This window comes from Petromyzon marinus, chromosome 13, assembly GCF_048934315.1.
Source record: "Petromyzon marinus isolate PM22_M1 ecotype Great Lakes invasive population chromosome 13, UKy_Petmar_22M1.pri1.0, whole genome shotgun sequence".
In the NCBI taxonomy this organism is placed as follows: Eukaryota; Metazoa; Chordata; class Hyperoartia; order Petromyzontiformes; family Petromyzontidae; genus Petromyzon; species Petromyzon marinus.
The window spans coordinates 9,884,279-9,911,030 of NC_133679.1; the positions used below are offsets into that span (position 1 = coordinate 9,884,279).

Genomic DNA, 26,752 nt, shown 5'->3' on the forward strand with positions numbered 1-26,752 from the left:
TGTCTCTGCAGTAAATTCGCCTACACTATATTCTCAATATAAATAAGAAAATCTACAAACATATGTAAAACTACTTTTCTTCACAGCCAATTATCACTCTCAAGTGAGTAAAGTATAAGTTTATGAGTACTGCTTAGTGACCTGTTCAAGCTTAGTGACAAGTGAACAGGGTGAGGTCTTGAAAGTCAAAATTGCACCAAGAGCTCACATCTAACACATTAATAAGCAAGACCCAATATTGCACTAATTTTAGTAATGCAAGGTAAGACTGAATTTCCATTTCCCTTTACAGTCTTCCAAGTGACATGCCATTTTTTACATTTTATTTCCACCTTAGCTAAAACAAATAAAGAATCACACACCGAGATGATCAACTGCAGACAGCTTTCCAGGAACAGGCCTCAAGCCTGGAGTCAGGCTCGCTCCGGGGCCTGGCAATTCACTGCGTGGGGTTGGCGTGCTTGTCTTGGACACCAAGCTGCTTGCTTTATCATTCTAAAAAAAACACACACACACACAGATTAATACGATATCCCATTAGACCTACAAATAAAAACGTGAAGTAAAATACATACAGTATTATCAGACAGTCTCGTCCCTTCACCTGATGAAGGCCGCTTGTGTTGTGGCCGAAACGTCATGAGAATATTATTGTGTTATTTTATTTTATCAATTTATGATTTTATTCTCATTCTACGTGACTTTACCGAAAGAACCAAAGAAGATGAATCATTGCAGTCACGAAAGCTTTAAATCGAAACCTTTACCGTCTTTGGCAAATGTTTTTTGTGATAATGCACTGCATTGGCAGCGATGGATAAACACAAATAACAAATCTCACATTCGTCAATAAGTCCCCTTAAAGAAGAAAAATATCCTCGGTGACATTTTGAGAAATGGCCATTCTTCATAGGAGAGGCCAAAAGGGCCATCATCCAAAACGTCACCTATTATCGATTTTAATAATCTTATGGAATAATTTAAGAGGTTTTTTTCAAAATTTCTTCCACGCATTCTTGCTTTCTTCTCTTCTGCTCATAGCATGTTTAACCCATGGATATAGGTCATTAGGGTTACCTGGGGTAGGTCCTTGGACTTGGATGAGGGGGTACTACTGGAGGAGGCCACAGACCCTGGGCTGATGGACGTGTCCTTCTTCCCATTTAGAGACCTGTCCAAGCCATTTTCACGAGGTGAGTGGATTGGACTGCCCCTTGGAGAAGATGGGTCCTAGAGTGCATAATTTGGAGAGAGATAAAGCACTTCAGTTAAATGTGATATTTTGCGTTTGCTATTGAAAAAAAACATCTGAAGAAATAAGGACACGTGCTGCTAAAAAAACACAAACCTCATTTGAGACATCTACTTCCAAGTTGTCATCACTTTTGTCCACATCGCTGTCCTGTAAAATTTGAAACAAACAAAAAATAACCCCACTTGCTAAATGTAAACCACTCTTGAAAAATATCAGCCTACACCAAAATATATGAAAAATAAGAGAGGCTGCATTCACTCACGTAGTGGTGGACAGAATCATTTTCTTCCACTTTTCTCTTCTTGCTGTCGTTGCTGTAGTCAACAGAGTTGCGATGCTTCTCGCTGCCTCGCAGGCTGTTTTGTGGAGATACAGACTTGCTCTGCAATAAAAAAGCAGAACAGAATTAAAAAATAAAACATCAACCCCTTTGTTGTTAATTGGAAAAAAAGATCACATCAGGCTGTGAAATTAAGACTTCTGCAGAGATAGATGTGTTCATACATAGTGTGATGATTAGGTTTTTTATGAATAGGAAAACGTTTTTACACAACAATTACTGTAATTGCCATCTTTGACTGAGAACAAGGAGTGTCTCTTTGGGTTATTCCTGTCATCGGTGTATTTATGGTATGCAGCTCTGTTATAATCTCATTTTTAAATTAGATGCAAATACAGTTCACTTTAAAACACTAATTAACACTTTTTTTGATTGGCTCCCTCCGTTAATAGCGTATCAATAATGAGCAGAATCAAAAGTGAGATGCATTTCAATTGCTATCTTCATCATTAACCTAACAGCCATTAATTCCTCATCGCCACTGATTCATAATCAATCATTAATTACCAAGTGTCTACGTAAATGTTTTTAGTTATAAATAAATCAATATATTGCATAAAGTGTTTACGTAGTGCTTTATATCACTGTTTAATCCATACTAAATGGAAGGTACATAAAATGTTGAAGATATCATGCCAAGGGCTTCTTCAATAGCTTAGTGATGGAAATATATTTTTTCAAAACCAATTAAAAATCATTGTCCAAACAAACGATTTTTCTCGACAACGATTTGAATGTTGCAATGTTGTTTTTGGTGCCAAAAACACGGTGTCAGAATGTACTTGCTCTACATTCACTGAATCCAAGCACTTATTAAATTGCATCCAAAGTGACATGAACAATGAGGCCACGTCTTGTTAACACCAAACAGTTTTCTTAATTAAGCCATATTTAAAAAAATACACAGACGCAAATTAAAAGCACAAAGTTCACATGCGGTAACTCGCTGGCAAAATGCTAAGTGCAATCATTGAAAGCAACCACTGGTTCAGCACAATTATTTGTCGGAAAACATAATCTCTAGCAAGTTAATTTGTTAATCACCTCCAAGACTTCAAGCAGAGGCATTTAACATTGTAGTTTTTATGGCTCGTACTCAGAAGTTATCAGTTCCTAGAGGAGCACAGATTCAAATGGTCTATGCAAATCGCATGATTAGGCATTGAAATATTACAGCATTGTATAAACAAATGTATTTCTATGAAAGAGTAATATAACAAGTCCTCAGCTGAGTCACAGAAATGTAATCATGGTGATAATTTCAGTACAAAAAGCAAAAAGCAATCATGTGATTCAGCTTAATCTCCTAAACTTTATTTATTTCCAGATTAAAGCTAAACAATGAGGCATTTTAGGTTGGAATAATATTTCACTTAAAGGGCATCTTGATTATAGGCTTGTAAAATGTAATAAAAAGTTATTGCTGGCTCACTGGAGGCAAAGGATTAGCAGATTATGGATTATTGTTAGGTGAGGTACGGTAGAAAAATGAAGGTGCATCAAAAATGATTCATGGGGAACACTGGTTGTGCATGTTAATTTAAATAGCAGTAGATTTTAAACTGGAAACTAAACATTCCTGGCAAATTTGAAATGCCACACTTGAAAAGGTACTCAAGATGTTTTCATTACTTTTAATTATTTCTGGCAAACAACGCAACTGGACAATGGTGTGTCACTGTTTGAAAGAACATACCGTACAATTATTTTGGTTAGACGTTGAAGTCATGAAACTGATACATTCTTTAAAAAGGTATAATTTTCTCATTATGAAACTCAAAACTGCGCTAAATGTTTCACGCTTATACACATTTTATGACCACAAACACTATGCTCAATGAACAAAATTATTCATACAAAATGAACTGCTGAAATATTTTCATTAGGGTCAAACATATCTGCTTATTGCTTTGATCATTTATAGATTACACGACTTTGACCAAATCACTCGGAATGTACCAAATCCCATTGGGGGGAAAACATGTTATAGACTGCAGGGCCATATTGTCAGCAGAGGGGAGTGCAGCACATGCATAGTTATACTGTAATATGTCTGTGCTCCTCACATTCAACAACCTGTGCTGACCATCATCGTGAAATACTAAACTAAAACTATTTTTTTTTATTTTACCAGGACAGACCCACTGAATCAACCTGGCCGCAAATGATAGCTCAACAAAGTGGCTTATCATGTGCAAATGTATTGCAGCCAAACACTCTAAACGCATGTTTCTAAACATGGAGGGAAAAACCAGAGGACCTGGAGAAAAATCCACATAACCACGGGGAGAACATGCAAACTCCAAACATACAGGCATCAGGGTTGGGATCGAACCCATGGCGTCCTGCGCATACCAGGCGAGGTCATTAACATATCGCCACTGTGGCACCTTACGGTCAAACAATCCAAATGAAACGCAGAGCATGGGGGAGGCTTTTCTCAAGCAGTCGATTTTAAACAGCTGTAAATGTATAATTACTCAATGTAATTTAAACTACTTCCAAACTGTTGCTAGATGTATGTCACATTCTACTGTCTATGGACACAGATCCTCATACCATTTCAACCCCACAAGCACCCAAATTGCATTACTCTTTCCTCTCCTTCATGTAAACACAATAACATTCCTTTCAACCGCAATGATGTGAGGGGACAGGGTTAGGGATAAAATACTTTTTTAAGACAGTGAAGTAGGCATCACCATGGTCCCACAAAAACATAAAAAAAACACAGAGGGCCCCCTGTTGCAAAACATAAACTTAAAACTTGGGCAATAAATCCCTATTATATATTACAAAAAAAATGTCAACCTGCTTTGGTCATTAAAATAAAAATGGAACAAAGAAATGCATGATTGGAATTACTCTGTGAAAAAGAGGAATACATTAGAGAATACAGGCAAGGTTAAAGGCGACAAAAGATTTGAAAATTAAGTGGGCTCAGGGCAGGATACCACTTAAGGATGATGGCCGATGGTCAAGAATAATGACGGAGCATCAACCAAGGAAAAACAAATGCACACTGGAGGACGTCTACGGAACAGATATAGCGATTCAGTCAGCTCGTGCAGGTGTATTATTACATTGCATTATCGCAGGAGATGGCGGAAACGTAGGGGGGGGGGTGTTTATACAGCAGTGGATTACCCATGGCTGATGATGACTTTGTCCCATCACATGATCTGAATCCTAGGGGATGAAACAACTGGAAGAACTACACATGTCTTGGCTCTCGCAGATAACAGGATTTGCAGATAAGATGCTGCATATATAATTGTTAATATGTACTTTATATAACAGAATGGTAAAGGAAGAACTATTTGCCTCAGACAAGAGTGCCCACTATCATACTGCATGGGAGATATATCACATTACTGTAAGCAGTGGTAGCACAAACTACCACTGCCTCTATAACGATCTGCTTTTCCTCTAGACCCACGAGACCATTGTTGTCGGTTGCCTTCATACCAGTGTCCCCAAATGGCGGAAATGATGGGACATGCTCCAAACCCGCACAGGCACACTGGGCTTATTAAGGGTTTAGGAAGTTAACTCCCCCCCCCCCACCTCCACTCCCTCCACGCACGCACCCACAAACACCCCCCCCCCCCATCACCAATCTCTAGGCTCCCTTCATTGGGTTGGCTGACAATCAAACCTTTCTTCATGAGCAACCAGGCGGCAAGAGCTGCCAAGCAACAACCAACGCCTCCCTCCCCTTGTCCTCTCGCACACTCAGCCCAGCCGACCATACACCACCCTTCATCCATTCCCTCTCGCTGCCCACAATTCTGGCTGCTGCTCTCCACTGATCCCGAACGCTGCCAACAGCACGCTGGCCATGCAGTAGCACTCATTTCTGCGCTCGCTAGCTCTGAATGCGAGCGGCGAAATCCGAGCTGGCACCTACTCTAGCAAAACAAATCGCTGGCCGCAATTGACAGCCCACTCGCTGATGTTTACAGAAAACCCAGTGTCCAAATGCAAACTGGGTGCAACATGAGTTGTTTTTCTAGCCAAGGCGACCGTATACCCAACATGACAGTCCGCGGCTTTTCCAAGCCACTCCCGCAAATTTGGCCTTAAAGATAACATTTCGTATTTCTGCAATCATAAAAAGTGCTGCTTTTGCGCATTTATTCAAACGTGTCCATCATTAAAAAAAATAGCCAACTTTCTCAGTGCTGAACAGTGCACCCACAAACTGCTTATATTCTGCGCTTGAATTCGTGGTTTAAAGGTCAGATACAGAGAATTACACAAGCTCTGCAATAGCCTCATTGCGCAATCTCATGTGTGACATGACCCCTAACACACAATGGTAGACATAAGCCATCATACTGCTTTAATAGGTTTACGAATGGTGGTGAAGGCATATTACCCAAGACCACACCTAAGAATGCACAAAGCGACAGACTGCTTAGGCAGAAGCACCACATTGTCATCCAGTAGATATGCATAAATACACATTAGGTATTTTAACATTGTTATTAAATAGGTATGTGACCTGGATTATTGTGTGATTTGTGATTAAAATCACACCTAAGTGGCTTTTCGGTACTAAATCTGGCACACGCGATCGTTTTGCTTTGGGTATATTTGCCCAAATGCATTTGAAATGCCCTCTCTTGCGATGTGCCCACAAGTTCCCGATGCCAAACATTTGTAAATAGACGTGACTAACAATGGATGCGACACAAGGTGTGAAATTTCAAAAAATGAGAAAAGTGGTTAAATGACTAGGCTCAAACAAAGTACTTTGCTGGCAGCGAACATGCAGCACCAGCTGATAACATTAAAGATACATACATGCCTTATGTTACACTCATGGGCCTCTGACATGCAGTAACACATGTCCATTATGCTAAAAAGTCTGGGCACCTGCATATGCTAATTTCCTGGGTTGTTTATACACAGTTTTTCAGTTTATTTATTTTGGTATAGCCCTGTGAGCAATTCGGCTCTTGAATCGGGTGCAACCACAACAAACAAAAAAACAAAAACACGAACAAGAAAAACATCTTAAAGTGACTATGTGACTGTGCAAACAGAAAATCCATGACAAAAAAGCAGCAAAATATTCCTGAAAAAAGCACCGTACACCAACGCTGTGTGTAAAAAATCCCAGTGGGATGCAAGTCAAACAACAACAACCACAAGAAAAACTTAGATTAAGGCCATCAGTCTAACTCCGTACTACAACAAAACAAACATGTCCAAACCAAAAAACGTTTTCGAAATCACCAAAAAATAAAGCCATAATTGCAACGTAACAGTGATCACAGGGACTGTGACCGAATATTTACAATAAACTATGTAAATAACATGTAACACCAAATCCTAGAGCCATAGCTGGCTGCATGAGTTACTCCACAACAGAAGCATCAGTTGGAGTATCAAATTTTTCAATGCAACTTTAAGACCAGCACGCTAAATCAAAATACAGATAATACTTTGCAGCGTCATCCGGAGCGAAACATTTTATTTTATTTTACGCCAATGAATAGCAGTGGCAGCTAGGGGTGTACAACTCCTCTAGAGCAGTTTTGAGAGAAGATCTCATTGGTAGCGATTCAAGTTGCAGTTTATTGGCAATAGCATTCCAGACCCTGGGGGCCTCAAAAGCAAAAGGCCCTTCCTCCATTTTTTGTACAGCAATAGGGAATGTGAAGCTGGTAAATGAGCGAAGACCTGAGGTCAAATTTGTTCTTTGAAACAGAGAGGAGATCCAGCAGGTAGTCTGCGTATTTTTTTGTACAGTGAGGGAAAAAAGTATTTGATCCCATGCTGATTTTGTACGTTTGCCCACTGACAAAGAAATGATCAGTATATAATTTTAATGGTAGGTTTACTTGAACAGTGAGAGACAGAATAACAACAAAAATATCCAGAAAAACACATGTCAAAAATGTTATAAATTGATTTGCATTTTAATGAGGGAAATAAGTATTTGACCCCTCTGCAAAACATGACTTAGTACTTGGTGGCAAAACCCTTGTTGGCAATCACAGATGTCGGACGTTTCTTGTAGTTGGCCACCAGGTTTGCACACATCTCAGGAGGGATTTTGTCCCGCTCCTCTTTGCAAACCTTCTCCAAGTCATTAAGGTTTCGAGGCTGACGTTTGGCAACTCGAACCTTCAGCTCCCTCCACAGATTTTCTATGGGATTAAGGTCTGGCGACTGGCTAGGCCACTCCAGGACCGTAACGTGCTTCTTCTTGAGCCACTCCTTTGTTGCCTTGACCCTGTGTTTTGGGTCACTGTCATGCTGGAAAACCCATCCACGACCCATTTTCAATGCCCTGGCTGAGGGAAGGTTTTCACCCAAGATTTGACGGTACATGGCCCCGTCCATCGTCCCTTTGATGCGGTGAAGTTGTCCTGTCCACTTAGCAGAAAAACACCCCTAAAGCATGTTTCCACCTCCATGTTTGACGGTGGGGATGGTGTTCTTCTTGTCATAGGCAGCATTCCTCCTCCTCCAAACACGGTGAGTTGAGTTGATGCCAAAGAGCTCCATTTTGGTTTCATCTGACCACAACACTTTCACCCAGTTGTCCTCTGATTCATTCAGATGTTCACTGGCAAACTTCAGACGGGCATGTATATGTGCTTTATTGAGCAGGGGAACCTTGCGGGCGCTGCAGGATTTCAGTCCTTCACGGCGTAGTGTGTTAGCAATTGTTTTCTTGGTGACTATGGTCCCAGCTGCCTTGAGATCATTGACACGATCCTCCCGTGTAGTTCTGGGCCGATTCCTCACCGTTCTCATGATCATTGCAACTCCACGAGGTGAGATCTTGCATGGAGCCCCAGGCTGAGGGAGATTGACAGTTCTTTTGTGTTTCTTCCATTTGTGAATAATCGCACCAACTGTTGTCACCTTCTCACCAAGCTGCTTGGCAATGGTCTTGTAGCCCATTCCAGCCTTGTGTAGGTCTACAATCTTGTCCCTGACATCCTTGGAGAGCTCTTTGGTCTTGGCCATGGTGGAGAGTTTGGAATATCATTGCTTTATTGCTTCTGTGGACAGGTGTCTTTTATACAGGTAACAAGCTGAGATTAGGAGCACTTCCTTTAAGAGTGTGCTCCTAATCTCAGCTCGTTACCTGTATAAAAGACACCTGGGAGCCAGAAATCTCTGATTGAGAAGGGGTCAAATACTTATTTCCCTCATTAAAATGAAAATAAATTTATAACATTTTTGACATGCGTTTTTCTGGATTTTCTTGTTGTTATTCTGTCTCTCACTGTTCAAATAAACCTACCATTAAAAGTATAGACTGATCATTTCTTTGTCAGTGGGCAAACGTATGAAATCAGCAGGGGATCAAATACTTTTTTCCCTCACTGTAAGTACATCGTGAATAAATAATATCTGGTGCACAAGACGTCGAACATTAAGATATGTTAAGTTTGACCCAATGTAGAGATCACAATGGTGAGTCCGATATGGGCAGTTCAATGTAAATCTTAAGGCCGAGTGATAGATGGAATCAAGCTTCTTCAGTACAGCACTTGGGGCTGATTTATACACGATGTCACAGTAGTCAAGTAGAGGCAGTATGGTAGCTTTTATCAATTCCAAACGGAACATTGGGGGGAAGCAGTGCTTGTGTCGATACTGAAAACCAATTTGTATTTTTGTCCTTTTACCAATGTAATCAATGTGATCTTCAAAATTCAGTTTTGAATCCAGGATGACCCCAAGATACTTATAGATCTTGACTTGCTCTATTTGATCATTATTTAAGGAATGTAATTGGGGAAAAATAACTTCCTGATTTAGTCCTGGTGAGAAGCATAGCACCTTGGTTGGAGGTATTCAGGACTAGTTTAAGAGCAACTAGCTGATGTTGTAGTTTGTTGAAATCACCCTGTAGCTTAGCAATCACGTCATCCGGAGAGCGGCCAGCAGTAATCAGTATCGTGTCATCTGCAAAAAGATTTACCCTGGAATGATCCAGGTCAGTGCCCAAGTCATTGACATAAAGAGAGCACAAAAGGGGGCCGAGGATGGAACCCTATGGAACCCCTTTTGTTATCTTAACACTGTTTGACCTCCAACCATCTGTGAATACAGTTTGGGTGCGAGAAAAGAGGTAATTTTGTAACCATTTTACTGCGTTTTCAGAAAAACCGAGGCAACTTAGTTTACTAAGCAGGGTGTTGTGGTCTACTGTATCAAAAGCTTTGGACAGGTCTAGAAAAAGACAGGCACAGTACTGCTTATTATCAAGGCTACTGTAAATGTGATTCAGAGAGTCTAATGCAGCAGATGTGGTGCTCTATTTTTTTTCGGAACCCAGATTGTTTTAGATGTAGTAGATTGTTGGTGGACAGGAAACTGCTAATTTGGTAGATCAATAATTTTTCAAAAATTTTCATCAACGGGGACAAAATTGAGATAGGTCGGTAGTTATTTGGATCATCTTTAGGGCCCCCTTTGCGAAGTGGACGGACATTGGAATGTTTCCATTCTCGAGGAACTGATGCTTCTTTGATGGACAGGTTGAAAATATGGGCTATAGGTTTGTATATTAGGTGACCAACAGCTAGTAGAGCAAAGACGGGAATACTATCTACTCCGGTAGAGGAGGACCCTTTGAGGTAGGACAGTTGTTTCAGAACATTACTTTCGTGGATTGGCTGGAAACTAAATTCGTTTAATGTTTGGACAGGGGTGTAGGAATGTGCATGAGCAGGGATGACTCCCAATACATTATCAAAAAGATTACCAGCTTCAGAAAATGAAGGTTAAAATTGTCAACTATTTTTTTGGGATCTGAAAAATATTCCCCATTTCGGTTAAGCTCAACGGGCAGATTGTCTGTTTTGGATGCCTTTTCGATACATTTGATTGTTTTCCAGAAAATCCTGGCATTTCCATGTGATTCCAGGAGAGTGGAGGAAAAGTAGGCATTTTTTGCATTCCGTATTTTTTGACGCATCTATTCCTTAAAATCTTGTATTCTAGCCAGTCATGCCCAAGCCTTGTCCCTAGTTTTCATGAGCTTTGTAATCAAAGGATCAAACCATGGTGGGCGGTCGCCTTTAGTATTAAATCTAACCAACGGAGCATGTTTGTTAAGAATTTGGAGAACTGTGTACTTGAAGGTCTCCCAAGCCGTAGTCAGGTTGGGGATATCACAGACCTTGTCAATATCCGAGTGAAGCACATCATTAGTAAATGCCCGAGTGCTGAAGTGTCTCATAGAGTGCTTCTCAACCAATTTAGGGGGGGCTTTGGGTCTGGTTGATGATCTCACCCCAAAAATGAAGGAGTGATCACCAAGGTTATTACCCAGAACACCAGTCAGTGTGAAATTGTGAGGGGCATTTGTCAATAGGACATCAAGCAGAGATGACCGTCCCGGATTTTTTAGGTTGGGTCTTGTGGGGACATTTATTAATTGAAACACATAAAATTCATCTGCAAAATTTGTGGCCACGGCCGGTGGGTTTAACCAATTCCAATTTAGATCACCCACTAAAACTATTTCACCTTTAGGGAGGCCCCCAAAAAGCTCTCAGTGCAGATGCAGCTTTAACATCCTTTCCACTAGGCGGTCGATAGCAGCACACTACCAATATCTGTTGATTATTTGGGAGAGTTATTTTGAGAGCAAGACCTTCAAAGCAACATTTTTTAAACAAGGAGTGAGCTAGTGAACATGCAATAGTATTACGAACATAGATGGCAATTCCACCTCCTTTAGATCCTCGGTCAGGCCGAAAAAGGTTGTAGTTGTCAATCGCAATCTGCAAGTCATTGACGGCAGGAGTGAGAAATGTTTCTGTTAGGAAAAAAATGTCAGGGTCAAGATTTGCCATTTCTAGTTTTAGTTGACTTAATTTAATCACAAGCCCTCTGATGTTGACATGTAGAACACCAACACCTTTCCTGCCAGAAAAATCTACAGAATTATACAAGTTCTTTTCATTTGGGCCAGGATAAAGCTCAATACCACCCACAAATAATAAAAGTAGAATTAATAGTTTGCACAAGTATTTTCTGTGAAAGGATGAAGAGTGGCGAACCTTGGATGAATAGCAGTAGCTCGCAGATGGTGTTATTTTTAAGAGCAGAATGAAGTTTGGAAGGAGTGCTGGTAAAGTAATGGGACAAAGATAAGGTTTAAAAGGATACAATGATGGAGTGTAGAAGTGTCTATGAGCTGTTTCATTAGCAGGTGTAGTGGCAAATCGAGCAACAAGTATGGACGCAAAGTAACGAGGGTAGCTGTTTGTAGAGTTGAGTGTGGCACTAGATATGGCCGGGAGGGACAGCAGTAGGATACACAGCAGGAGAATTGCCATCTCTAAAATATCCGGGGTAAACACAGATTAACGCACAAGCGGAAAAGAAAACATATATATATACATGAAGCGAGCTGGGCTAGCAGAGCATGTAAACGCAATCCGCTCGAGTTCATAAATCAATGCAGTTCATAAGCGAGCGGCTGTCCATGCCAGTGCGAACATAGCATGTTGAGGTTGTTAGCCGCAGACATTCAAAGAATGCCTTGTGGTCTCCACAGGATATCCACAAATGCTTTTTCAATTGCCCCCAGAATGGGACCACACCTCTTCCACACTCATCCCGCTTAACCAGGAATTTCGTCAACCACAATTACTGCTTTCATTGGGAAACTGGCATTCGTGTTTTTCTATATATATAATACTACCACCTTTGCAGGAAGTCATTAGAGATTATATAAATGCTACCAAAAAAAATCTAAAGAACCAAGCATATTAAGGATATTTAAATGTAAAGTGGTACTTCAAAGAAAAACATTTACAAGTTAACTCTTCCCCATATATTATGGTCTGGTCTTTGTCCAGTTGCTTTCCTTGGTGTGGACTTGAGTGCCAACTGTGGTGAGACCCCTATGGGTTGTGGTGCTACTCTTTTAAACATTATGGACACCACCTGCCAAACCTCTGCCTTTTGGGATGCCAGCTACCCACTTGTGCTTCCATTTTTCTTCAATGACATCCGAGGGTTGAAATATCCAAGCGGTAGCACATTTGGCTGCTTGTTGCAGACATTTGCTCTTTTGAGCCCAGGAGCCATCCTGGTTAATACCATGGGTGTATTACCAAGAATATGCGTCATCTGCTTAACAGTAGAATTAAAGATCCCGTGACATTTCTAAAAAAAAGAGGAGCTTAAATGCAATTGTGTTCCAATGTTATGAACCTAAAATTGGTATATACACGTTCTTTATTTTTAAACAGCATAGTGAAAGCATTTCTCTCACAATATACAATGTCATTTATTTCCTTAAAGAAAAAAAAACAGCTGCAGGTGGACTTCTCATCCAAAAGTAAGTACAGAATTGTATTAATCTCCGACTCTTTAAGTACTTGCAGCCAAGCACTTGTCGCATCACAGAAAAGCACAGGACCCTTTGGTCACATCCTACACACAAATAGTAAAAAAAATCTTGGTGTGCGGCTGCGTGTGAATAAATATGGCAATGCGGCAGAGAGAACAATTGGCTGCACTGTAAAACGGCAGAAGCTATGTTGACTCAGTAAGTCATGGCCTGCCTCAACCCGGAAAAGATGTGTGAATCAAACCGAGAAATAGACACATTAAAACTGTTCTTTCATGTGGAACAACGGAACTTTGATTTCCACAGAAAGGATAGTCTAGAGGGCTACATAAAGGATCGAAACTAAGCACAATTAGGCCGATAGCAATTACAGTAATGGACAAGCAAATCAAAAAAAATAATGTTCTGAGAGGGAAGTCTCTTGCAAAGCAAAGCAATTATATATTTTCAGTTTAGTCTGTAAAGACAGTGCCACCTGGAATACTAGGATCACTGTTCCTGTTCAATCAATCCCACAAGTAAAGCCTCTACTCGCGACATGGTTAGCTTCATTGCTTTTATAACTACGGAATTTCACATGATGCAAGTGTTTCTGTAAAAAAATGTATTTGAGCTGTGCTGAAAAAACAGCCTTGCGTCAATGTCTGAAACATTTTCGAAACCTATTCATTTACGCAGGCAGCAGTGGCGACATTCATACCAATTGCAGCTAAAAACATTGCAAGCATTTTTCACGCAGCAGCAGCAGCAGCAAAAATGGTGATTTTACAATCTATATAAATGACAAAAAGCCCTTGGATTTTAGACCTCAATGAATTAAAACGTCTGAAAGTTCTTATTCTGCCCTTTTGAAATGCCGTAGCAAATATTTCTTATTTTGGCAAAAATTACACTGGGCATATCAACTGCCATTAAACAAACCGTAACCAGACAAATGCATATCCAACCACTGCAAAGCGCATGCATTTTGTTGTTGATAAGTTACTCTCAAAAAAATTATAAAGGAGCTGTACTCAATGTGCAGGAAACAACAGTGTCAGTGTTTCATACAATGGGCCTCGTTTATTATTCAATTTTTATGCCACTTCCACTAAGTCCAAGAAAAATGTAATATCTAAAACCCCTGACTGCTGGATTATACTAAAACTGTCAGCAACTTATAAAAAATAAACTTCAATCCAATCCACAACAGCAGTAAACAGACCGCAAAAGCACAAAGTCGCACGCATACTGCTGTTAGATAACAGGTGATAATTTTAGCACAATCCTAAACCAGAGATGAGCAGCAGCTGTCACATGTATGACGTGTGTGCCCATTTCCAAGCCATGAATGAGTTACTCTTTTCCAAAGGATAACCATCACACAAGAGCTGACATTTTCTGTGGCCAAGGTTATTAATACAAACTATGCTTGCAGAATGATTATCCCCTAGACATCCATCACACTAGACTCATTAGGTAATTGCTGGCTGTGTAGCAATGAACCTGCGCTTTTCACCGATGTGTTTTTAAGACAAGCTTACAAATTGATGACGTCAAGTGTCTGGCAAAAAGCATAATTGCAATTTAACTCTCTCCCTAAAGAACCGCACGAGTTAAGAAAACAACATGGGTTTTGGAGATCTAATTACCTACAAGTCTCGGAAAGGAGTAATTACTTAGTCATTTATATGGAGCAGACTGCCCTGCTCAATATAAATGTTAATGGGGTTTTGGTTTCCTGACAAAGTACCAGAGGGGTTTGGCACCAACACCCTCCACAGTCATACTGCAATTACAAAGACAGAAAAAACAAGCCAGGGTTCAAATGTAGCACTTAGAAAAATATACCAAGTTGGCTGTTTGTTCGTAAATTGCAATAGATGTCGAGATAAATTTTGCACCGAATATAATTTACTGGGTTTGATGTGAAAGCTATGGGAAAAAAAATATCCAGACCAAAGCAGAATTCTTGTTGCTTTTGTAATAATTTAAAAAAACTCCCATACCATAATTTGCTTAGCGTGTCACTTTGGCAAATTGAAAACATTTTTTTTATACTACATAAATCTTACACGCCCTAAAATGAAACCCGAGTGTTGATGTGTAAAAATCATATTTCATTTTTAAGCAGAGCTGTTCCTAGACTCTACATAGTCCCAGCAGAGTGATCTTAAGCCTGTTGTAACAATTCTCTATGACAAGTATGGAAAATACTTATTTTGAGAAATGCATTGCTTGGTTACAGAGCCACTACTCTTCAATTACCTCAATCTCCACCTGACGCTGGGATTTTTGTATAAGCCACTGCACATCACTCTGCTGTGTGTAAATGAAGTCTAGGTAACAGCACTGCATTTGAATGTCATTACTTACAGTGCTAGCTTCTCTGTCTGTCTCGGTTCGTTCCAGTCAGTTCACATGCAAAAAGAAGAACATAATCTCGAGTAAATGCGGGCATTGACTTATTTTAATACACATTGCTAACTTACAACCTCAATATTGTATTATCAACAGTGGAGCCATAATACAAAATGTTAAATGACAGCATGTGCAATTTCAGTGTGACGCCGCGAGGAATTAAATAGGTATACAAGGTCAACTTGATATGGTTAACACAGATAACCTTCTTCTTAAATGTTCATTTATAAGCAATCAGTTTTATTTTTTTTAAATGACTGTATGAATGGTAAGAGCTTATATACACATAGTTCATGAGCATCATGTGATAAAGGAGCTCAAGGGTTGCCAATGTGAATGTGTACATTTTCATCTTGCAAGTCTTCCTATTTGAACAAAACGAATTCTGTCGTGTGGCAGACGAACAAGTTAACACATCAATAATGCAGGCAATATCAACAAAGGAGACAGCATTAATGGATAAGAGACAGCCACATGGTCAGGGCACTCTGCACGGGGGACATTAAACAAAACATGTTTTTCGATGTTCTGCCACAATTTCAGCTCCTTTCCTCGCACTGCTTGACTTTGTGATCCCCTCTCAGTTTCTTTTCCCAAGTTCTAACAATCTTGCTCAATTCAATAAACATACTGCCTATTATCTATCACTCCTTCAAAAGTACTGTTTGCTGCTGGCTGCTTGCCGTTTCTGGGCCTGTGCTCGGCAAGTGTGATAATAATTTTTAATACAAAAATTGCCTCCGTGAACACAAACCTCTGTGGTTGTTGTTGTCCTGGTGGTGGTTCTTGTCCTCCTTGCTGGGGATGTGCGGAGGTGGCGCCAGGGCCCCCGACAGGGCCAGGAGGCCCGAGCTGCCCACGCTCACCGGCGGGAGGCCGGGCGGCTGCAGCCCGGATGGGTGCGGGGGCAGCGGCACGGGCGGTGCGTGCGCGTGCGCCAGGTGCTGCGCCTGCAGCTGCTGGTGCTGTCACCAAAGAGAACAGAAGCCGGAAAATAAATACAGCGATACAATATGGATTTACAAAGCAGCGTCTTAAAGCAACTGAATCTCTTGACGATGTACAGAAACAGTGGCACATTTATCTTGCAGAAATATGGGTATGTGTAGGAGTCAATGGGTCTCTATGCGAGTATATAATTTCCGTGCATATCAATTCGATTCTGTGCGCGTCAACGCAATTTAGTTTGGATTTATGCAGCATCTATATAGCGTCTAAAAGCGACCGTATCGCTTGACGACGTACAGAAAGAATGTGCATAATTATTTTGTCGACACAATCATAGGTACGTATGCTAGTCTACGGGTATGTATACGAGACATTGGGTCTCTCTATGCAAGTCAATCATCTCGATGTGAGCCGATGGATTTCTGTGCGAGTTAATACAATACAGCTTGCATTTATAAATTGTCTAAATAGCGTCTGACAGAAACCGCATCTCTTGATGTACAGAAAGAATGTGCGCATGTGTTGTGCAGAGGCAATCATACGCAGAGAAAATAATGAATGCCAAATAACACCAGCTTTGATAATAAAAATATAACACATTATACAATTCCAAAAATCCAACATACAAATTTATAACACAGAAAAAAATACATGAAATATAACATCACATTTTCCTAAAGTACTTTCAAATACATTTAAACCGTTTCGAGAGTCCAAGAGGGTGATATTGAATCATTTCAAAAGGTTTTTTTTATATCATAAACAAATCTTTAAAATTTGTGCGACATTAGCAGCACAAATGAATTGTACGTTGCAATTGTTTTTTTAAAGTACCATCATTGTCAAACTTAAGTAATGAGGGACATACCCCGATGATAGCGTTGAGCTCTGACATAGTCACCTGCTTAGCTCTCTCTACAGCCTGGATCACCTGCTGTTGGTGCTGCAGTCACAAGAAACAAACAACAAATTATTACTGAAGCTCCCGCACAGCATGTAACTTTATTAGACTCTCACTGCGCTTGGGAACCCTGTTTGCTTTTGCATAGCACATTTTATTGTGCCCACGTCTATATTTGTTTGATTCCTTCATATTTTGTACATTGTTACGTGGAGATAAATGAACACAAATTGGCCACTACAAAGTATATGTGTCAAATATATTTCAAATGAAAATTCACTTCATTGTGGAAAAAAATCATTACTCCATACTTTTGCTCAGTTGTTATTTGTTCTAACGACTATAAAACTGCTAAAATCATGCGTCTGAAATATGAAATCACTTAGCAAAAAGCAAACACCATCAATCTAAACTCTCAGGAGGCTAGTAAACTGGGTTAGTCATTACAGTACCTCTTGTGAGAGAAACGGGATGACCTGGGCGCAGATTGCATTGAGTCGCTTCACTATTTCAGTCTGAAACAAGAAAAAAAACAAGCCCAATTCAATTATATTTAATTCATTACTGCATTTCAATTTCATTTTTTCTACTTTTGCAGCTCTACACGTGGTGCCATGTCAAAAAAATAAATTGCCCATTAAGGGATTACAGTTGGTACACACGGGCTTGCCAACGCGGCATCTGTGGTGCCGATAGTTATGCTTTTTCACAGATAGGCTTGTGCAAGCTGGGAAGATTGCTGCCAATTTGAGGGCTTTCACTTAAGGCATATTCTAACATTGTAGAAATAGCAGACCAAGTTGAAGACATTTTTTTACGAAAAATAATGTAATTATGTACAGGCATTCGTTACACAGGGTAAACTAAAATTAACATTTTTATTTACACATACTCCAATATTTATGGATGCAGAGACCACAATTAAATGTTCAAGTGAAGTATTACAATATATAAGTAACTCCCCAGGGAAAATATGCTCCATTTAACAGCACAGTGGGCAATCATGTGGGCAGAGCTTTTGTTCCAACAGACGAGAGAATCAATAATAACCAAGTTCTGCACCCTGCAGTATTTTTACCCAACAAACGGTACAACCCAACCCTAGAGACGGTGGCACCAAACCCATCGCACGCCCGATCCGATGACTCTTAATAAGCTTGCTTCATAAATAATGCAGGTGGGATGAACCCACATGGAAAGCAAGACAAGGCACCTTTCTCTCCCAGTGGGTTACTATAACCACATTAAACACATTCGCAAATGTTCCTGTACTCATAAAAACACATTTACACAGGTTTCCAGTTTACTCTGTCTTAGCATAATACAAATGTATAAAAAATGTACCAGTTACTGTCAAAATGTACAAGTACTAAAAAACAGAGACCTAGAAATAATGGCAAGGAAATGGTTTTTGGTATTAAAATATCCAGACAAATGATGCTGCATAACCAGATCATCATTTTCATCGTTATTAGTTTTCTGAGGCCGTGTCTTGATTTTAATATAATTAACACCTGCTGCTGTCTGCCCTGGCTTTCTTTAGCATTTGCAAATGGGTTTAGCAGAAATTTAATAAGAGACCTATCTTTGATCCTTATTCACACCATTTTTACACACGATGCTAATGATCAACTTCTTTAATCTTTTTTGATTGCGGAGTAGCGGTTGAACACATTCTGGTTTGACTAAGTGGTAAAACTGTCTGTATAATTTCTTCGTAATAACGCAATTAGAGATGTAAGACCTAATACAGTCATCTTTCACACACCTCTAACCACCTGAACAAATAAGCTTTATACCTTAGAGCTAATCACTAGCAAAGCCCTTTGTATCTTATCTACAAAGGGCGGGTGGTAGGGGAGGTGAGGAAAATGGATGTCGTTAGAAACCTGCCAAATCCCTGTTTCAATCATCCTTACTGGAGAGCTGCAGGCACTGGATTTTTTCACGCAGCCACAGCGCCCCCCCCCCACCCCATTCCACCACCCAAGGGTAGGATGGGGGGGGGCCCTCACAAAACAGCCAATAAAATCCCATAAAAGTAAATCGATCAGCGCATGAAGCGGCCACAGGCGCCTGCGGGAGCCGCTTGCTGAAACAGCTGAAACCCAATTTGGCGAGTCCCAGGCTGCAATAACTCTGGCGCGTCATCGGACACCCGCGAGTCAGGCCCTGGGTTCGCCCCACCCCCAACCCCTGAGATCCCAATCAAATAATTGAGCAGATCAGAGGTGGCCTGCCGAGGCAAAATCGACTAGGCTGAAGGGTAGCTCGACTTTTATCTCCCGACAGCTGCAGATATAACACTTTGTCACAGAGACAGAGTATTGTGGACAGGCTACACAGATTAATTTAATTGTCTTTATAATGATTCAGCGAAGCACTTTTCTCTCCATACTTAAATGTGCGCACCAATTTTATCCATGACACTAAGCTTTCAAAAACGTCAAGTTAGTTATTTTTCCTAATAATTTGTATTTTATAGACGATACATTAATACCCATCTTTTATGTTTAAAACCAACAGCTTGTCAAAAAGCAATGTTTAGCACCCTCTACAAATGGGAGGATTTGGCTTGAAAATGTGTCTGATTTGCGACACATTCGGTCTGGCTACACGGCTAACGATCAAGATATCGTAAAATGCTATTGAAACAAAGTTATAGTGCTAATTGTACATCATTATGTAAATTGCAAGCCAGAACTTTTTACAATCTCTTTCAATATGCACATTTCTAAAATAATATATATTCTACACTATACAACCGACCAATTCACAGAAAGCAGTAAATATTAGCGAGTGTGGGCAAAAGCCTCACAATCTCTGGGGGCTTGGAAAATCTTCCGTAGTCATCACAACCTTTGGCTCCTAGAGAGAATTCATTATAACATAATGAGATGCAAACGGTCTGTTCCCCAGCTAACTAGGCAAGCAGGGGCCAGAACCGGCCCACTCAGCCGATTAGTCCCAGTCTCCGAGGCAATTATACTCGGAGCTCTCCAGCTGGGCTCTGTTAGGGATCTTGGCTGACAGCACAGGAGGATCCATCATCCCGCTCCCAGGACACCATTACATGTTCATTAATCTACAGACCTCTGCCCCGGAGACCTCTCCCCATGTGAAAGGTCAATCCATCGCCTGCCCTCCGGCCTGTGACCTCCATTCCTACCACCAAAGTTCTTCTTGGTCCAGCAATCACAGTGGCTCGCCTGTGTCAGCAATTCACCTTGCTGGCATCAAACGTCAATATCAGAGCATCTAAAAAAGAGAACGGGCTTGGGCGCGCGCTCTCTCTCTCTCCCCGAGGGATTAAAAGGGCTGATGAGCTGTGAAGCTGCAGAGTGTTGCATCGAGTTAAAAAAAAATGGCAGTTAAAGATTGAATACCTCTTTTTAGCCTGACCTTTCTTTTTAATCCCTTCAGCTCAAAACGAAGTGCCACGCGAATGAAGATCGTCACAAAGATCAAGCGAGTTATGAGCGCGCATACAAAAAAAGCATGTCATATTTAACCAAAGGGAACATCATTCATGTTAGAGCAATGTTTACATTACAAAGTGAACTTGGAAGCATCAAAAACAATGAATTTGATACCTGTACTAAAGAGTCATTAAGCAATTCCTACCTAATTGATCTAACCCACAGTAATGGGTTCACACGTGCAGTCTAACAGTGCCCCCTACTGATGTCGGTGATGGAGTCAACCACAAGTCCTCTGATCTTCTCGTGCCCTGCCTTAATCTGCACTTAATCCGCCTCTAAACCGACTCCGGTTGTTTTCAATTCATTTCATAATCCAGTGCCAGCGACATCATCTTCAGCTGCACTAATCTGTGCGGCGACACTCGCAGTGATGAATTGTCGGCCTTATCCGCCTTCTCACACCGCTAAATTTCAATGCCGCACCCCCTTCACCTCCCGTACTTTGGCGAGCTTTTGTACCTCAATTGCGGACGTTCACCACCCATACACCGCCACACAAACACTCATCAATGTTGGATGATCTCCATCTGGCATGACCACCGCTCATACTCGCAGAACATCACGCACGCAGCTGCAAATGACAACTAGTTCGGTGCCAACCAAAAGGAAACGCATGCGCTCAACAAACCGACCGATTCACATACCTGCTTGTGCATCTCTATATTGAGCCCGTAAGACATCTCGTAGTACTGCAGACACCACGCCACAGGGCACACAGCGTCGGATCAAGCCGTGCACAGAGAGAGAGAGACACAAGAGGGCATTTAAAGAGCACATTTTGCTGGCAGTGATGCAGCTGAGCTTAGTGTCTTCCATGGGCCCTGCTCGATCAAAACACAAATTTACACCGGCTGCTGCATCACAAGAGGCACTTTTAAAACAAACCATTAACCATAACTATTGAGCTTTTAATACTGAAAGTAAAAAAAAATAAGCCTTCAGGCACACACTCGCCAATTTCCACAGGACTAAAATGGCCGAAAAATCCGTTAGACCAATTTGTTGTGTGACTAGACTTATCTGCGCTTCTTACACGAGTGTCGTTTCACCATAAAAGGCTTGCTTTTCTTATTTTCGCTGCACACTCGACCAAGCCCCATCTTGCACGCACAAGTGTGTCCCCCACTTTGTCTTTACCAATCACTCCAACCTCTCTAACCCTCCCCAACCCACCATCCCTTCAGACTCTTTAAAATCGCATTCCCGCGTCCAACATTTACATTTCGCGGACGTGTGCAAAAAAGGCACACCAAATTATTACCACGTGCACATATATCGTTTTGTACATGCACATATATGTGTACACATGTGTGTGCATGTGTATATATACATAGTTTAATTATATGTTATGAGAGAGCGAAATCCCACCGCTACCCCCCCATACCCCTACCGCGCCCGCCCCGGCTGTCGGCGCTAATACAATTTAGCGAGGCGCCTTCTCCACTAAACGCGCCCCGCAAGTGACAGCCATCTGCCACCGAACGCGCTGATCAATTAGCCGCGTAATTGTGCACCCGCTCCCTTTCGCCACAAGCCTTTGTTGTTCAGCCGCCTGGAGCTGGGAGCCGAGAGAGCACGCGGGTAGCCGCGAATCTGGAGCCGAGACCTGGGGAGCCGAGACCTGGGGAGCCAGGCTAACGGAGCTCCCCCTGCGATGTAGCAATAAGGACGCGCACCGCTCCCTCATGGCCAGCAATTCCCGGTTTGAAGGGCCGAGTTAGTTGCCAAGTGCTCACCATGACATAGTGGCGTTGCATTTCTGTCTTCTCGCTCGCCAGCTTCTCGCATTCTAGCTTGAGGCTGCGGAATGAGACGAGGCGCAATTGTATAGGCGTACACGCAAATATAAATGTGATCCGCACATGCATACACATTTGTGTGCGTCTTCACACAAATGTATAGACACAAGAATAATACAAATACATGCAGACGCAACACAAAACAAAGAAATAAACCCATATATGTATGAATATATAAGTTTACAACACACATATATAGAATGCACATACAAAGCGCATATATAATCCACACATACATACGCACATACCTACACACAAATCCTACATAACACAGGCATGCACACACATACAACACACAAATATAGAGACAACACACACGCAGAATATACACTTAAAACACTCTTGTTAACATAAACATACAGCACTCTGAAACGCATACATAAACAGCACGTCACTTTCGTCTCATCTGATTTTCAATGTCAGCAAATAGAAGATGTTTTGTTATGCTTTTAAGGACACGTCCGTTTGCCTGACCAAGTTTACACAGTCATTCTTTGAATAGTGTATACATCTGTATAGGGCGCTTGTTATGTCATTCGTGTGTGCTGTGTGTACCGCGTGCTGTGTGTGTGCGTTCGTCTGGTGTGTCTAGTGTGCGTTACGCGCGGTGAGCTGTGAACTGTGTATGTGCGTGTGGTGTGAGCCGTGTGCGTTACGCGCGGTGTGTGTGCTGTGTGCGTTGTGTGTGCCTTGCGTCTGCTGTGTGCGTTGCGTGTGGTGTGTGTGCGTTGCGTGTGGTGTGTGTGTGCGTTGCGTGTGTGCGTTGCGTGTGGTGTGTGTGTGCGTTGCGTGTGGTGTGTGCGTTGCGTGTGGTGTGTGCGTTGCGTGTGGTGTGTGCGTTGCGTGTGCTCTGTGCGTAGCGTCTGTGCGTTGCGTGTGCTTGCGTGTGGTGTGCGTGTGGTGTGTGTGCGTTGCGTGTGTGTTGCGCATGGTGTGTGTGCGTTGCGTGTGGTGTGTGTGTTGCGTGTACTCTGTGCGCTGCGTGTGCGTTACGCGTGTGGTGTGTGCACGTGTGGCGCGCGTTTTTCCGCCTGGAGCGTGCCGAGCGTCTGTGTTGTGCTGTGCATGGTGTGCGCCTAACGTGGGTGTTTACACGCAAGGTCTCAGACCGTACCTGTGGTACTGCGCCTGCAGAAACTGGAACTCTTCTTTGATGCGGTCGCACGTCTCTGTCACCGTGAATTTAAAGGGCTGACCCGCCTGATGGGGCGCCTAGAAGCCGACACCACACACAAACACACAACAACAACGGTAACGTTCCAACGTATGCCACCAGAAACCCAAGGGCCGTTCTCTCACGATCTCCCCTTCGCATCACAAAACAACTTTCACCACTCCGTTTACCGTGTAGCCCTTGCCGAACAACTTAAAACACAAAAACGGAGCAAGTCCCCCCCAAATAATGACCCACGGGGCCATTTGCAGTTTTAACCTTCAGCGTGAAATGTGTGTCCCCCACCCCGCGCCACCGTGTGGGAGACTTAATTACTAAGTCGCACTTCTATTTCAGCAACAACCAAAACGACAAATCGCATTAAACAAACGTCTGCCAATTGCTCACATCTACGAGTTAAATCGTGGCTCGCGTTGGGGAGGGGGCGGGGGGGGATCGGTGTGGGAAGCGACACACACCAAATTCGTCGTTACGATGGCAAATGTCGCAGCAACATCTGTGGAGCGACTAAAGTTGACGTCGACTTGTCGCACGTGCAGCACCGCACGTCCAATGCGGCCTCGCTGGGACCGTTAAGGCTAGTTGGTGCCGAGGATCACTCACTCTGTGGTCGGGGCAAAGGTGCAAGAGGACGTGGATGTGGCCACTGGCCAAAAGAACTGTCTTTTGCCTCCCCTAACACATCGCAACCGAGTCCCGATTCAAGCGATCCTGCCCCTCGCGTAGGCGAGGCCCGTGACGGGTTCCGATAACCCCCTTGCCGACCGCCGATGTTATCCGTGGCCGGGATTCTAACCCATGTGGCCGAGACGGTAACCGCAGTTCCCGCGCTAAGCATCACACGCCACCTCCATCGCCATACAAATGCCCCCCCCGCCGCCGCAGCCGCCGCCCCCGTTTAGCCTTATAGATGGCCGAGGCAAGTGATATTAGCGAGCGCCCATTACTACTCATACTAAACAAACAGTATAAACACGCAGCGGGCTCTGAACAACATCGTCGGTCATGATCAATCTACGGCTGGATGAAGGTCCTCCAACCACCCCTCCTCCTCCCTCCCTCCCCGCCACCATTATTAAACGCGAACGTACAGCAGCCTCTCGCTTCGAGCCACAGCTCGCTTCCGAGAACAAAGTGGCCATTCTGTTTCCTACGGATGACAAGAGCCAACCGCTGCCAACCTTAATCAAAGAGACGCAACTTTGGGCAACACTCTCCACTCCCAAGTACGCCGAAGCGAACGGCGCGTGCGTGAAATAGGTGAGTTGACACGGTGGGTGCGCGTGTGGGTGGCTGGGTGAGTGAGCGAGCAGTACGCGCGCGTGTGGGTGAGTGATTGAGTAGGGGGTGGGGTGGGGGGGTGAGCGAGCGAGAGCGAAGTGAGAATGCCCCGGCAGTCACTTACCGGGTGCCTCCCCTGCGGGTACATCACTACGACCGCCGATGTCCGCCGCCGCCGCCGCCGCCTCCGCTCTTGTTATTGTTGTATCCTTTATCCCGGGCGCGAGACGTTTCCGCAATGTAGCGAAGACTGAGCGCGCGCGCGCGCACACGAGGGCAGCAGCAGCAGCAGCAGGGCCCCCACCCACCCACCACAACCCTTGCCCCCAAACTCCCACCCACACCCTAGCACACACCCCCCCCACCTTCTCCCACCACCACTGCTTAACTTACAACACGACGAAGAACCCCCCCCACACCTCCTGTAGCCCTCCCCACCAAGCCTCCTAGCCCCGCCCTCCCCACCCAAGCCTCCTAGCCCCGCCCTCCCCCCCACGCCCACCGCCCCTCCTCGTGTTCCTCTTGGTCGCGCGCGCGTGCACTCACCCCCCCCCTCACTGGCCCCTCCCACCCCTCAAATTTACCCCCCCACCACCACCTCCCCCCCCACCACCACCGCACCCTCGATCACCCGGCTCCCCTCCCCTCAAATTTACCCCCGCGAGTCTCGCGCCGGACGCTCTTTAACGCAACCCCCTCCGCGTCTTCCGAGGGCGGTAGAGAGACGCTCGGATGAGGACGCGGCGACCAGAGAGCTACCGCCACCGGTGGCGGTAAAACGGCGTTTCCACTGAGGGGGGTGAGAATTAAAAAGTACCGTCGTACACGGCACTTTCCAAGCACGCCATGCAACTGCTACAGCCGCGGCATGTTACCGCCACAAAACTCACGCTACGGAACCGAGAAGGGTTCAAACGACGATGTTTTTAACCACCCCCCCCCGCAATGGAATCACGACGGATAAAGCTTGCGAGCCGTTACCCGTTGTAGTTTACAGCCTCTATTCGAACGTTACGAGACAACCCGTACGGGACGAGAGCGGTAATGAAGGCGTTTTGCTATTCACACGTCGACGGCGGGGGTAAACGAAGCGACGCGAGAGGAAGGCGAGAGCTGGAGAGGGAACGCGGCGACCGCTACGGGCGGGCGGCTGAGAGACCACACGCGGAATGATAACCCCCGACAGCGCCCGCCGCTTCCGAAAACTCACGCCGCCAGGGGGGGGCGGGGCCTAGGCGCCGGAGAGATAGGGGGCGGGGCCGAGGAGAAGGGGCGGGAAGTGGGAGGGGCGGGGCCCCAGCTGCGCTGTTGTAGGCGGAGCCTAGTGCGGAGGTGAGGGGGGGGGGACTAAGGTATATTTGCATGTCGCAGACGATTCTGGCCAATGTCGCGTCCGCCTCGCGTGTCCGCCCCCACGTGGGCGCGTGACGTAGACGCGCGAACTCCCGCCAATCGCGTTTGACGAGTTCCGCCCCCACCCAACCTACCCGCCCCCGTCGCCGTGGCTCCGCCCTGAGCCTCGACCTCCCCCCCGCCCGCATAGCCCCGCCCCGGCCTGGCCCCTCCCCCCCCGCCCTTGCTTTCGGAAACGTTCGGGAAAACGTTCGGCAGCAGCTCGGCTCTGCTCGGCCAGACACCGTTGCTTTGCCACTGATTGGAGTTACAAAGTGCAACGCACTTGCAACGCCAGTCGCGCAGCGAGCGAGAGAGCGTCAAAGAGAGAGAGAGAGAGACAAGAGTAGAACATTTATGAAATATGAATAAGCAAATAGAATAGTCTTGGGGGGGGGAAAGGGGGAGAGAAGTCTGGGGAGTGGTGGAACAGTTG

At 43.8% G+C, this 26,752-nt stretch overlaps 1 protein-coding gene across 7 annotated transcripts in view; it reads right to left on the reverse strand.

Moving 5' to 3' along the window:
* LOC116941982 (transducin-like enhancer protein 4) overlaps positions 1-25,227 on the reverse strand; it is a 29,874-nt gene extending 4,647 nt beyond the window's left edge. The window contains exons 1-12 of one of the 7 annotated variants that reach the window (XM_032953437.2): positions 25,049-25,227; positions 23,584-23,681; positions 22,407-22,470; positions 21,315-21,359; positions 17,641-17,703; positions 17,189-17,230; positions 16,094-16,304; positions 15,295-15,311; positions 1,518-1,637; positions 1,349-1,402; positions 1,078-1,230; positions 363-495 (exon numbers count right to left, since the gene is read on the reverse strand). In XM_032953437.2, coding sequence (XP_032809328.1) covers positions 363-495; positions 1,078-1,230; positions 1,349-1,402; positions 1,518-1,637; positions 15,295-15,311; positions 16,094-16,304; positions 17,189-17,230; positions 17,641-17,703; positions 21,315-21,359; positions 22,407-22,470; positions 23,584-23,681; positions 25,049-25,072 — 1,024 coding nt within the window. In that variant the 5' untranslated portion in view covers positions 25,073-25,227. Of the gene's footprint in view, positions 1-362; positions 496-1,077; positions 1,231-1,348; positions 1,403-1,517; positions 1,638-15,294; positions 15,312-16,093; positions 16,305-17,155; positions 17,231-17,640; positions 17,704-21,314; positions 21,360-22,406; positions 22,471-23,583; positions 23,682-24,101; positions 24,508-24,824; positions 24,966-25,048 lie in introns of those variants that run through there. The other 6 variants (XM_032953436.2, XM_032953438.2, XM_032953441.2 and 3 more) reach the window with 6 other exon arrangements.
* Positions 25,228-26,752: the final 1,525 nt, after the last annotated feature.